Source organism: Octopus sinensis, linkage group LG23 (genome assembly GCF_006345805.1).
Source record: "Octopus sinensis linkage group LG23, ASM634580v1, whole genome shotgun sequence".
NCBI lineage: Eukaryota > Metazoa > Mollusca > Cephalopoda > Octopoda > Octopodidae > Octopus > Octopus sinensis.
The window spans coordinates 14704185-14717233 of record NC_043019.1 but is presented as its reverse complement, the minus strand read 5'-3'; the positions used below and the strand labels follow the sequence as shown (position 1 = coordinate 14717233).

General features: G+C 44.4%; 1 protein-coding gene and 1 long non-coding RNA gene across 4 annotated transcripts in view; one reads left to right on the top strand and one right to left on the bottom strand.

Annotated features, from left to right (window-relative positions):
• LOC115223371 (centrosome-associated protein 350) overlaps positions 1 to 13049 on the top strand; it is a 98194-nt gene that overhangs the window by 25652 nt on the left and 59493 nt on the right. For all 3 annotated transcript variants that reach the window (XM_029793867.2, XM_036512338.1, XM_036512339.1), the window contains exons 7-13: positions 3279 to 3377; positions 4455 to 4556; positions 6187 to 6375; positions 7862 to 7987; positions 8904 to 9160; positions 11207 to 11331; positions 12847 to 13037. In XM_029793867.2, coding sequence (XP_029649727.2) covers positions 3279 to 3377; positions 4455 to 4556; positions 6187 to 6375; positions 7862 to 7987; positions 8904 to 9160; positions 11207 to 11331; positions 12847 to 13037 — 1089 coding nt within the window. The remainder of the gene's footprint in view (positions 1 to 3278; positions 3378 to 4454; positions 4557 to 6186; positions 6376 to 7861; positions 7988 to 8903; positions 9161 to 11206; positions 11332 to 12846; positions 13038 to 13049) is intronic.
• The window catches only part of LOC118767573, a 28789-nt gene continuing 17781 nt past the window's right edge, over positions 2042 to 13049 (bottom strand). Inside the window, exons 3-5 of the long non-coding RNA XR_005003492.1 lie at positions 12245 to 12251; positions 9119 to 9131; positions 2042 to 2053 (exon numbers count right to left, since the gene is read on the bottom strand). This is a non-coding gene — a long non-coding RNA (uncharacterized LOC118767573). The remainder of the gene's footprint in view (positions 2054 to 9118; positions 9132 to 12244; positions 12252 to 13049) is intronic.

The following is a 13049-nucleotide window of genomic DNA, read 5'->3' as shown; positions in this document are numbered from 1 at the left end:
GGTCGTCAGTGATCTGGTTTGTGTGAGGGTTGCGAAGAGGGCCCACTGGAGAGTGAGGTCTCTGCTTTGAATGCACATATTTCCAGAAAACCTTGCTGTCAGGATTGGCTGCTATGCACTGTTCAAATTCAAGCACTGCTTTTTTTGTCACTTGCTTGAGATGGTTGGAGGATTTATTCCGCTTCTTCCTGTTGGTGTCTGATTTATGCAACTGTATTCCCGTTCAGCAGTCCGACGTTCCTTCCTGGCAAGTCGGACCGCTGAAGTTTCCCAAATTGCCCTTTTGGGGCGGTTCTTCTTTTTTTGTTTACGTGGCACTGATGCTGCACATGCTGCCCATATTGAGTCCAGGATACTCTGGAGTATAGTATTCACATCTCCAGAGTTGTAGAATTCACGCCAGTTTGGGTGCTGTAGTTCAGTGTGGTACAGGTTCCAATCTGCTCTCTTCCAATCGAAGGAAGCAGATTGGAGATGGTTCAGGTGTTTGTTGCCCGCAAGAGCCAGATTGGCGATGATCATAGCATGATCAGAGTCACCTAGAGGTTCCTCCGTTGTGCAATTGATAACTGCTTCAGGAGTTGTGGTGAAGAGCAGGTCCAAGGTGTTGTCGCCTCTTGTTGGAGAGGTGACTACTTGTGACCAGTTTGAGTCCAGCACAAGCTCAACAAAATCGTTTGCACTCTGTGGCCATGGAAGGTCTCCCAATCGATCTCAGGATGATTGAAATCGCCTGCAATAAACACATAAGTGGCTGTTTTTCCTGGCAGCAGCTCGGAGGACATTGCAAAGCTGTGTGTCCCGATGGTAACTTGGGGGACGATAAACAACGCCAAGCAGGAGTGTTGACATGGTCATACGCACGTCACAGAAAAAAACTTCTTCTTGTGATTCGTTCAAATCGGCACAAGGAATTACCAAAAAATTTGAACGAACGTAGACCATCACACCACCACCACCACGGCGGTTAGTGCGGTCCTTACGGAAGAGGTTGTACCCCGTAATGTTGAAAACCCCATCACAGAGTAAGGAATGCGCCCATGTTTCCGTGACAGTGATGAAGTCAGGGTCAACACTTCTGACGTAGGCGTTGAACAAATGTATTTTGTTGCATAAACTGCGAGCATTTAAGGACAACAATTTGTACCCTGCTCGCAGTTTATGATGGTGTGTAGATGGCAGGTTGTTCTGGCTTAGTTTCCCTGAGTTGCTGTAGTCTTTTTAGTTATTGTGGGTAGAGAGCACTCAGACCAGCTGGTATCTCTCTTCCACGTTTCAGCAGTCTTGACAAATCTCCAGATTTGTCCATCTTCCCGAAGACTGAAGCTTTCCTGTAGAGCTGAGTTCCTATTCAGGGAAGCCACTACACGTAGCTTCGGCTCGGGCGTACATCGGACGGTAAGCCTGGGCGTGTTCGGAAGGTGGTCCGATTTTCCCGCCCAGCTTTAACTGAGGCCAGATGGTAAGAGGTTGCCTCAGTGGGGTCCGTAAAAGACAACTTGATGAGCCTAGGTTTTGGGCCAGGTCGTCCAAGGCGGATAGCACCCGTTGGGGGAACGCAGCCTAGGTCTTTTGCTGAGTTGGCAGCAAAAGCCTGAAGATCAGCCATGTCTTCTGGCACCCCAATGGCGATGACTTCATGGGTGGCAGAATCCGCGGTCTTAAATGCGACAAGAGCACAGGTACAGGGAGGTTCTTTAGCAGAGCATTCCGATAAGACCCCTCATTGTGGAGTCCAACCTGAATGGTTGCTTTTATTCCTGCTACTTCCCCTTTTAAAGCACAGATCGATTGTTGCAGTTCTGCAAGAACCGCACTGGTCATTGGTGTTGTTGTTGTTGCTGCTGTTGCTCTGGTTGTGGTTGATTTTGTTGTTGCTGTTGTTGTTGTTGATGTTGTTGTTGCTGCTGCTCTGGTTGTGGTTGATTTTGTTGTTGCTGCTGCTCTGGTTGTGGTTGATTTTGTTGTTGCTGCTGTGCTGCTGCTCTAGTTTTTTGCTGCTGCTTTGTTGTTGCTGCTGCTCTGGTTGTGGTTGATTTTGTTGTTGCTGCTGCTTTGCTGTTCCGCCTCCTCCACGGGAGTGGCAGGGGGAGACACAATCGTCGGTTGTGGAGGCACGCAGGCCTGACACTGAAAAGTCCAAGATTTAAGCTGAACCATCTTCCAGAGTCTATCCATCATAGCATTATGATGGCTCTTTTTTTGGCCTGGGATCTTCTGAAAGTCCGTGGCACATTGGAGGCAGACAGAGATGAGACATGTCCCCACATTCGACCCAGCGATTACGGAACGTATTTTCGGGTTCCGTACAGATGTGGCAGGTGTGATTTTCTGGGCAGTGTTCTATTTTAGAGCAGCGACCAGTCTTATCGCACGCCGCTATGGATTTCACCATGGCGATTCTGTTGGTTCTGGTCATCCGTAGAGACAGAAAATGTAAACACAATACGATAAAAGTAAAATATAAATATATTTTTTTTGATTCGTTCTTTTTTGTGTATTTCCTTGTTCTTAATATTGTGTGTGTATATACACATGTTTCGTTCTTTTTTGTGTATATTCCTTTTTTTCTTAAATTTGCGTGTGTATACATAAAAGTATTTGTGCGTATAGACACGGAGAAAGTTTGTAACAGAAATGAAATTTTTTGATTTTTTTGCAGTGTAGTCCGTCACATTAAATAGTGTGATTTATTTTCACTCTGCACGTATAAACATGTGTGCTACAAGTATCTATGTATGTATGTATGTCACTGCTTTATAAATTTTGGACGTACTTACTGTCGTTCAACGATTTCTTTTACCCTCAACTACACGTGGTGAATTCTTCCATTGTAGATCTGTGGTGGTCATCGTCGTAATATTTTCTCTTTAGTTTCCCTCGCCAATTGATTATACCCTAATCAAACCATTTGTTTGTCTACTTGTGAATGTGTCTTTGTTTAGTAACATTGTATTTTCCCTCCTTTCCTTTTTCCTCATTCCCATATATATGGAACTTCGGTGGACAGCTACTCTAAGACTCCAGCTGCCAGGTCGCCATTTCTACAGATATATTTATACTATATTACATAGTCATGTATAATAAAACATGGATACAGACGTGTGTGATTGTGAGTATGCTTCTATTACCAAAAAGTACTGTCACTCGAACAGGCTGAGTCTCCGGTCAACCATACCAAATCATCAGCAGACAACACAACCATGTCCACTTGTTTCATTTCACTTTCACCTCATCATCATATTTATTCATCTTTATATTTTTCTTTTCTTCTTCAGGGTTTTCTAGACTTAAAGAAAGGAACACAGAAAATGCTAATGGGACCAAGGGAAAAGTGAAACGAACTGATTCAAAGTCTGCTAATACTACTGGAAAAGGCAAGTTTATTGTTAAAACGATATTTATTTAGCCCTGGGTCGGTCCTGATCCAGAATTGAACATCCAGTCTTTTTATTCAATTATAGCATATATATATCATGATCACCATCATTTATCGATGATGGTGATATATATATACTATGATTGTATAAGATTAAAAAAAAAAAAGGTTGGAGCATCGAGCTTATGAGGTTGTGAGTTCAATTCCCAGACCAGTTTGTGTGTTGTGATCTTGAGCAAGACACTTTATTTCACATTGCTCCAGTTCACTCATCTGTAGAAATGAGTTGTGACGTCACAGGTGCCAAGCTGTATCGACCCCTTTGCCTTTCCTTTGGATAACATCAGTGGCGTTGAGAGGGGCCATTGGATCTTCTATGGCTTCACCATATCCCTGTGCTTAGAATAGAAAAAAATATTGTTAAAAGTGATGCTTATTCATTCATATTGCTTTGATTTTTTTTTTTTCATTGTTTCAGTCATTTGACTGCGGCCATGCTGGAGCACCACCTTTAGTTGAGCAAATCGACCCTGGGACTTATTCTTTGTAAGCCCAGTACTTATTCTATCGGCCTCTTTTGCCGAACCGCTAAGTGACGGGGACGTAAACACACCAACCTCGGTTGTCAAGCAATGATAGAGGGACAAACACAGACACACAAACACATACACACACATACATATATATATATATATATATATATACATACACATATATACGACAGGCTTCTTTCAGTTTCCGTCTACTGAATCCACTCACAAGGCATTGGTCGGCCCGGGGCTATAGTAGAAGACACTTGCCCAAGATGCCACGCAGTGGGACTGAACCCAGAACCATGTGGTTGGTAAGCAAGCTACTTACCACACAGCCACTCCTGCGACTATTAATTATACATTTTTCGTAGCTTTGAGATTTTAATGAAGTAACTATTAATTTTTAGAACGGTATTGTAGTGTTTGTGTGAGAGGCCAGACCCAGCCAGTTTAGACCAAAATAAACCAGAATATTTTGGCTGGATGTCACTGATTTAAATATTAAAGGGTCAAGGATGAAACTTTTTATTTATTCTGCACAGCTGTTACAAGGACGAAAGTGAAGAAGGCAGCAAGGACTCAGGAAACACAGGAAAAATCCAAACCAAAGGCTGTGAGAGCAATCTGTCGGACCAATGAGATAGGTAAGGAATATCCCTGGCCCTCAACATTATACTAATGTCAGTGGAGGCGCAATGGCCCAGTGGTTAGGGCAGCGGACTCGCGGTCATAGGATCGCGGTTTCAATTCCCAGACCGGGCGTTGTGAGTGTTTATTGAGCGAAAACACCTAAAGCTCCACGAGGCTCCGGCAGAGGATGGTGGTGATCCCTGCTGTACTCTTTCACCACAACTTTCTCTCACTCTTACTTCCTGTTTCTGTTGTACCTGTATTTCAAAGGGCCGGCCTTGTCACTCTCTGTGTCACGCTGAATATCCCTGAGAACTACGTTAAGGGTACACGTGTCTGTGGAGTGCTCAGCCAATTACACGTTAATTTCACGAGCAGGCTATTCCGTTGATTCGGATCAACTGGAACCCTCGTCGTTGTAACCGATGGAGTGCTTCCATCCGCTAATGTCTAAAGATATTTATCAATGACATTCCACCAAAATTAGCTGAATAAAGCTCTTAGAAGGAGACCGAAATGCTAGATATTGCAGGTTCAGGACTGTCTCACCATAACTCGGAATTGTTCAGTTCTCAACACTTTTATCATTCTGATTTCTCTGTCAAATGTCGTCATCATCGTGTAGGGACACATGGCATAGTGGTTAGAGCAGCGGACTCGCGATCGAAGGATCGCGGGTTCGAATCTCAGACCAGGCGATGTGTGTGTTTATGAGCGAAACACCTAAGCTCCATGCAACTCCGGCAGAAGGTAATGGCGAACTAGTGGAGGCACATGGCCTAGTGGTTAGAGCAGCGGACTCGTGGTCGAGGGATTGCGGGTTCGAATCTCAGACCGGGCGATGTGTCTGTTTATGAGCGAAACACCTAAGCTCCATGTGGCTCCGGCAGAAGGTAATGGCGAACTTCTGCTGACTCTTTTGCCACGACTTTCTCTCACTATTTCCTCCTGCATCTTGCAGCTCACCTGCGACGGACCAGCGTCCCGTCCAGGTGGGGAACTTATGCGCCAAGGAAACTGGGGAAACCGGCCCTGATGAGCCAGGCATGGCTTGAGAAGGAACAAAACAAAAATCATCATCATCATCATCATTTAATGTCTGTTTTCCATGCTGCTGGTATGGATGGATTGGATGGTTTGACAGGAGCTGGTGAACTGAACAGCTGCCCCAGGGTTAATGTCTGTTTTGGCATGGTTTCTGCATCTGGATGCCTCTCCTAACACCAAAATGCAGCGAAGACTCAGGGAATCATCATCATCATCGTTGTCGTTTAACATCTGCTTTCCATGCTGGCATGGGTTGGACGGTTTGACTGAGGACTGGTGAGCCAGAAGGCTGCACCAGGCTCAATCTGATCTGGCAAAGTTTCTACAGCTGGATGCCCTTCCTAACGCCAACCACTCCAAGTGATGGGTCTTAATCTGGCCCTGGCAATAATGATAGTTACAGAGAAGGTGGTGGTGAGAGTGATGATGATGATGGTGACAAGGATGGTTGCCATGACAACGACGACAACAATAATGGGGATTATTGTGATTATAACTGTGACATATCAAACCTTGAAACATTCTTCAAGGAGTTCCTCACCATTCATTATTGTATAATCTGCTTTTTTTTTTTTTTTTTTTTGTCACTTTCTTCAGACATTATAACTCCTTCTTCTTGGAAGAAAGGTCATGAAGTGGTTCTACGGATTCTGGGTTCCAAACCAAAAGTTCAGCTTGCCAAAACGAGGCCAACTCTTGAAATGGTTGATCTTCAGACCATTCCAGCCAAACTTCCACAGACTGCTCGTGAAATGATAGAAGATTTACAGCTTGGAAGGCAAACTGGTACATCCTTTCATTCTACTGTCCCCCCCCCCACCTCTATGTGTCTGTCTGTCTGTGTGTCCCCGCTACGTTTTGTGATTATTTCGTTCCACTTTTCTTTTGTTGTTTTCTTCTTCACTTTCCTCTCTTACTCCTTTTAATTCTTATTTTTCTTTTCCTCTTCCTCCTCTTCATTCTCCTCCTCCTCCTCTGGCCTTCTACTCTGCTTTCTCTTCTTCCTCCTCTTCTGATACTTTTCATTGGGTATGAATAATAATTGCTGCTAACAGGGGCACAAAATCTTAAATTTGGTGCAGGTTAGGGTCAGTTAATCAAATCAACCCCCATAGTTGACTGGTACTTAATTCTTTCAATCCCCAAAAGATGAAAGCCAGAGTTGACCACATTGAGATTTGAACTCAGTACACTTTGAATAAAGAGCCATAAAAAAAAATGCCTGTTTCCATAGTAACAAACCAAGCTGTTACCAAGCTGCTTATCCCTGTGGTCATTTTTCACTTATTAAATGCTTAAAACATATGAGGTATGAGGTGGTTGAGAGATGTGCTAAAAATAATAGCTAAACAGGCCTTAAATTATGCACAAAGATTTTCTTTTTTTTTGTTGGTTTTTGCATAATCATATGAATTCTCGTGTGTAGAATACAACAGTTTGACACCAACAGATCTGTAACCTACCTCACGTTTGCCAACGACAGTGCCATCTTCGCTTCACTGCCAGGCTTGGTTCTATGACTGGATGTCCTTCCTAATGCCAGCCAGCCCACAGAGTACACTTGGTGCCTTTTACATGTCACAAGCATGGGTACCCTTTACGTGTCACTGGCACAGGTACCTTTTATGTGTCACTGGCACGGGTGCCCGTTACGTGTCACTGGCACGGGTGCCCGTTACGTGTCAGTGGTACGGGTGCCCTTTACGTGTCAGTGGCACGGGTGCTCTTTATGTGTCACTGGCACAGGTGCCCTTTACATGTCACTGGCACGGGTGCTCTAAACGTGTCACTGGCACAGGTGCCCTTTATGTGTCGCTGGCACAGATGCCTTTTATGTGTCACTGGCACAGGCGCCCTTTATGTGTCACTGGCATGGGTGCCCTTTACGTGTCAGTGGCACAGGTGCCTTTTATGTGTCACTGGCACAGGTGCCTTTTATGTGTCACTGGCATGGGTGCCCTTTATGTGTCAGTGGCACAGGTGCCCTTTATGTGTCACTGGCACAGGTTCTTTCTATGTGCCACTGACATGGGTGCCTTTTACATTTTACCAGCACTGGCCATGATTACAGGGCCTGCTTCACTCGGTCTTATGGTCTCAACATCAACTCAGACAAGATAAAAGTCCTAACAACAAATGGCTTGCTGGCCATCGTGCATCTTGATGGCACTCAGCTTAAGTGAAACAAGTAAAAGATAAAAGATATTTTCTACTCCTGGTTTGTTTTAATTTTTTAATGATGCATCTCTATTTGTTTTGTCATGTATGCCAGACACCTGTATCAATGGTAACCATGAGTACGAGTCAAACATTTTTGAGAGACCTAAAACCAAAGAAAAAGAATTTGATAAACCTTCTCCGATTTTATCTATCTTAAAAAGAAAACCCAAATTTACAGGTAAGAACATTTACCTTGTCTTCTTTCTTTTCTCATGCAAATTGTAACAGTTTCTGTCTAGATTTCAAAACAGCTGAAGGGGTCCCCTTAGGGGCCTGTGAAGTTTGAAGTAGCACGATCGGTTGGTGCTTTTTACGTACAACCGGCACGGAAGCCAGTCAAGGTGGCGCTGGCATCGGCCACGTTCGGATGGTGCTTTTTTCGTGCCACTGGTACAGAAGCTAGTCAAGGCGGCGCTGGCATCGGCCACGTTTGGATGGTGCTTTTTTCATGCCACTGGTACAGAAGCCAGTCAAGGCGGCGCTGGCATCGGCCACGTTCGGATGGTGCTTTTTACGTGCCACCGGTACAGAAGCCAGTCAAGGCGGCGCTGGCAACGGCCACGTTCGGATGGTGCTTTTTTCGTGCCACTGGTACAGAAGCCAGTCAAGGCGGCGCTGGCATCGGCCACGTTCGGATGGTGCTTTTTTCATGCCACTGGTACACAAGCCAGTCAAGGCAGCGCTGGCATCGGCCACGTTCGGATGGTGCTTTTTTCATGCCACTGGTACAGAAGCCAGTCAAGGCGGCGCTGGCATCGGCCACGTTCGGATGGTGCTTTTTTCGTGCCACTGGTACAGAAGCCAGTCAAGGCGGCGCTGGCATCGGCCACGTTCGGATGGTGCTTTTTTCATGCCACTGGTACAGAAGCCAGTCAAGGTGGCGCTGGCATCGGCCACGTTCGGATGGTGCTTTTTACGTGCCACTGGTACAGAAGCCAGTCATGGCGGTGCTAGCATCGGCCACGTTCGGATGGTGCTTTTTTCGTGCCACCGGCGCAGGTATCAGAAAAATTACAATTTCTGTCAAGGTTTGATAAAAATAAATTCAATCAATTTTAAGTCTAAAAACACATTTTTCTGTCTCTTTTGGGTAGTCCTAGACTCTGAAAAACAACCAAAGGTGCGCCATTATGACCCAGAAGAAGTTCGTAAATTCATTGCGAAGAAGAAAACCGAGAGAGTTCAAAAGGCAAGGGAGAATCAAGAAGCTTTGCATAATGAATTTATAAAACGACAAGAAAGGCTACAAGAGGTCTACCGCAAACAGAAAGAAGCAACCGCATCAATTCTGAGAAAAGAAAATATCTACCCAAGTAAAAAGCCTTTCAAGGAGTCAGTGTGTTTTGATATGGTAAGGGTGCCTTTTGTTGTTTTTTGTTTTTGTTTTTAACTCGTTGCGCTGTCAGGTGTGATGAATTAATTATTTAGATTGTTTTAAATTAAGCATGTTCTGTCTCGTGGCTTTGAGGTTTTGATGATATATTTCTTTACTACCCCTAAACATAGAGGGGACAAAGGGATTAAGTCGATTACATCGACCCCAGTGCGTAACTGGTACTTAATTTATCGACCCCGAAAGGATGAAAGGCAAAGTCGACCTTGGCGGAATTTGAACTCACAACGTAACGACAGATGAAATACCGCTAAGCATTTCGCCCGGCGCGCTAACGTTTCTGCCAGCTTGCCGCCTTTTGATGATATGATTGTCTTGTACCCTATTACTTGTTTCAGTCATTTGGCTGTGTGGTAAGTAACTTGCTTACTAACCACATGGTTCTGGGTTCAGTTCCACTGCGTGGCACCTTGGGAAAGTGTCATCTACTATAACCTCGGGCTGACGAAAGCCTTGTGAGTGGATTTGGTAGACGGAAACTGAAAGAAGCCCGTCGTATATATGTGTGTGTGTGTGTGTGTATGTGTTTGTCCCCCTCAACTTCGCTTGACAACTGATGCTGGTGTGTTTACATCCTCGTAACTTAGCAGTTCGGCAAAAGAGACCAATAGAATAAGTGCTAGGCTTACAAAGAATAAGTCCTGGGGTCGATTTGCCCGACTAAAGGCGGTGCTCCAGCATGGCCGCAGTCAAATGACTGAAACAAGTAAAAGAGTAAAAGAGTGGTAGTAAGATCGTTGGTTAAATGAAGTCGTGACGAAGGGGAGACAACTCTAAAATGGACATTAACATTGTGTGAATGAGATGAGACATTGACACGTAGGGTGATGATATTTTAATCAGTTTGACAGTGGTGGAAAGTGCAGGAATGTTTCTGCCTTATTTAACCTTATCAGTGAAGCATAGATTTTTGTCCCCCAGTGATTAACAAATCTAGTGATAGAGTATCCTTAGGTAGATGCGGATGCAGGCACGACGTGGTGAAGAAGTTTACATCCCATTGAAAATTCTTGGGTTCGACTACCAAGACGATGACTATTGTTGCATTTGGGTTCGAACTTTTGAACAGGGATTTTCTGCACCCAGTTCCTTCATCTCTCAGTTATTGTCGTCTCATTGTGGAGGCACGTGGCTTAATGGTCAGGGTGTTGGATTCATGAGTGTAAGATTGTGGTTTCTATTCCTGTTTTGAGTGATATGTTGTGTCCTTGAGCAAAACACTTCATTTCCCGTTGCCCCAGTCCACTCAGCTGGCAAAGATGTGCATTCCAGTGATGGAATGATGTCCCATCCATTGGATGGCGAAGGAAAAATATGTGCCATGGAGATTGGGAAAGTGGTCTTACGAGTCTGTATGACTTGGAAAAGAGCCTTATCCTTCCTCCGCTTATTGTTCTCCCACTGGGAAGAAATACAATTGTCTGATGTTTTTGCTATTGAAGCTAACCTTGTAGCAACAAGTGATTTTTGTCATAGCCTTAAGTTGACCCAAGAGTCTTGTGAGTGAAATTTAATAGATAGGCATAGGAGTGGCTGTGTGGTAAGCAGCTTGCTTACAAACCACATGGTTCCGGGTTCAGTCCCACTGCGTGGCACCTTGGGTAAGTGTCTTCTACTATAGCCTCTGGCCGACCGAAGCCTTGTGAGTGGATTTGCATTTATTATTATAGATTACTTAAAGGTGGTAAGTTGGCAGAATCATTAGCACTCCAGGCGAAATGTGTAGCTGTATTTTGTTTGCCGCTACATTCTGTGTTCAAATTCCGCTGAGGTCAACTTTACCTTTGGGCTCTATAAATCAAGTACTAGTTGAGTACTGGGGTCAGTGTGATCAACTGCCCCCCTCCCCACAATATCCAGGTCTTGTGCCTAAAGTAGAAAGGATCGTTATAAATTACTTAAATATGAAGTATTACTTGAACTGCTACCTCATCTCCATAGCAACATTTTGCATTCCTTAGTAATGAATTATTTTTGTTGAATTCTTGATTTCTTCACTTTTAGTCGATGTTTGATTCAGAGGACTTCACAGCTGTCAGTGGCAAAGCTCAAGTTAGCGATAACACTGAGGATTCAACTGAAGAGACGGAAGAGGGTTCTACAACTTCGAAAACTTCTGCAAGTGAAAGGTAACATTTATTCTTATTTTTACTTTGTTTCAGCTGTTTTTTTTTTGGTCCCGTTTATCTTATTACCCCCCCCCCCCCCACCTCTCTTTTCTTGCATCATTGGTGGTCTCCATCTTCCTCTTACTGATTCCCATCTTTTACCCCCCCATCCACACACTCGGTCCTTCTGCCCAACTCATTTCTACCCACTTCACACCTATTCTCTGCACTGCCAGTCATCCCCTACTCTCTTCCTTCCTCCTGGTCCCTCTGCCCCACTCATTTCTGCCCTCCTCACACTGTGAAGGTCCACTCAGACACCTCTCCTCTAAAACGTGAGTAGTTATGCATCTCTCCACTACAACAAGAAACCTGTCCTGCTCTGACCTTTTCCCCTCTTTTACCCCTCGTCTTCCGGTGTCAAGCCACTGCTTCAGAGTTTGTAACCTTACGAGCTGCATAACCACCTTATCAGTGCTAATGGCATGAAAAGAAGGACCTTGTACATTCTGTAAAGTGGTTGGCACTAGGAAGAGCATCCGACCACAGAGACCATGACTTTGGACAAAAGCTTGAGAAAACAAACAGAGGTTATTGAGATGTTCACCTTCTCCACCCTCATACTATTTGTTATCTTTAAAAACGTTATTCTTCTGATATGTTCATCTTAACACACACACACACACACAGACACACACAGACAGAGGGTATGAATGACCATGGGATTACACCTAGAAAGTTCCCCTCTGAGGCACAAGTTGAGGCAAGGTTGTTTATGGAAGACCAGCAGTCACCCCTGCATCACAGTTTCCCCCTCTTCACGCCACCAATCTTATTCAAGGGAGAGGCAAAGGTCTATACAGCTTTGCACCAGTGATGTCGTAACTCAATTCTACAGCTTAGTGAAATAAAGTGTCTTGCTCAAGAACACAACACACAGTCTGGGAATCGAACTCTCTACCTCATGAGTTTGAGCCTGAGGCCCTAACCACTAAGCCATGCACCTTATAGAGATATTCTTTCTTCTTTTTTTTTTTCTTTTTACTTGTTTCAGTCATTTTGACTGCGGCCATGCTGGAGCACCGCCTTTAATCAAGCAACTCGATCCCGGGACTTATTCTTTGTAAGCCTAGTACTTATTCTATCGGTCTCTTTTGCTGAACTGCTAGGTGACGGGGGACATAAACACACCAGCATCGGTTGTCAAGCAATGCTAGGGGGACAAACACAGACACACAAACATACACGCACATACATATATATACGACGGGCTTCTTTCAGTTTCCGTCTACCAAATCCACTCACAAGGCTTTGGTCGGCCCGAGGCTATAGTAGAAGACACTTGCCCAAGGTGCCACGCAGTGGGACTGAACCCGGAACCATGTGGCTGGTAAACAAGCTACTTACCACACAGCCACTCCTGGGCCTATATACATACATACATACACATACATACATATGTATAACACGGTAAGGAAATTTCTTTCTCCCTTATTTGTTTTTCTCATTTATGAATATATTCTAAATGTATTTCAGTATGTCTGACCAGCTGAGTCAAAGCAATGATGCTGCCTGCAACAAATGCACATGCCACTTCCCAAGGACGCATTCTCTGCAAAATCCTGCTGCTGACCGAAAATCTTCCGACTATTTCTATCACAGTCTTCTCTCAACAAACAAGCCTGTAAATCCACTGGTACCTGGACCCATCTCTCGTACTCAATTAGGTAATACAATAT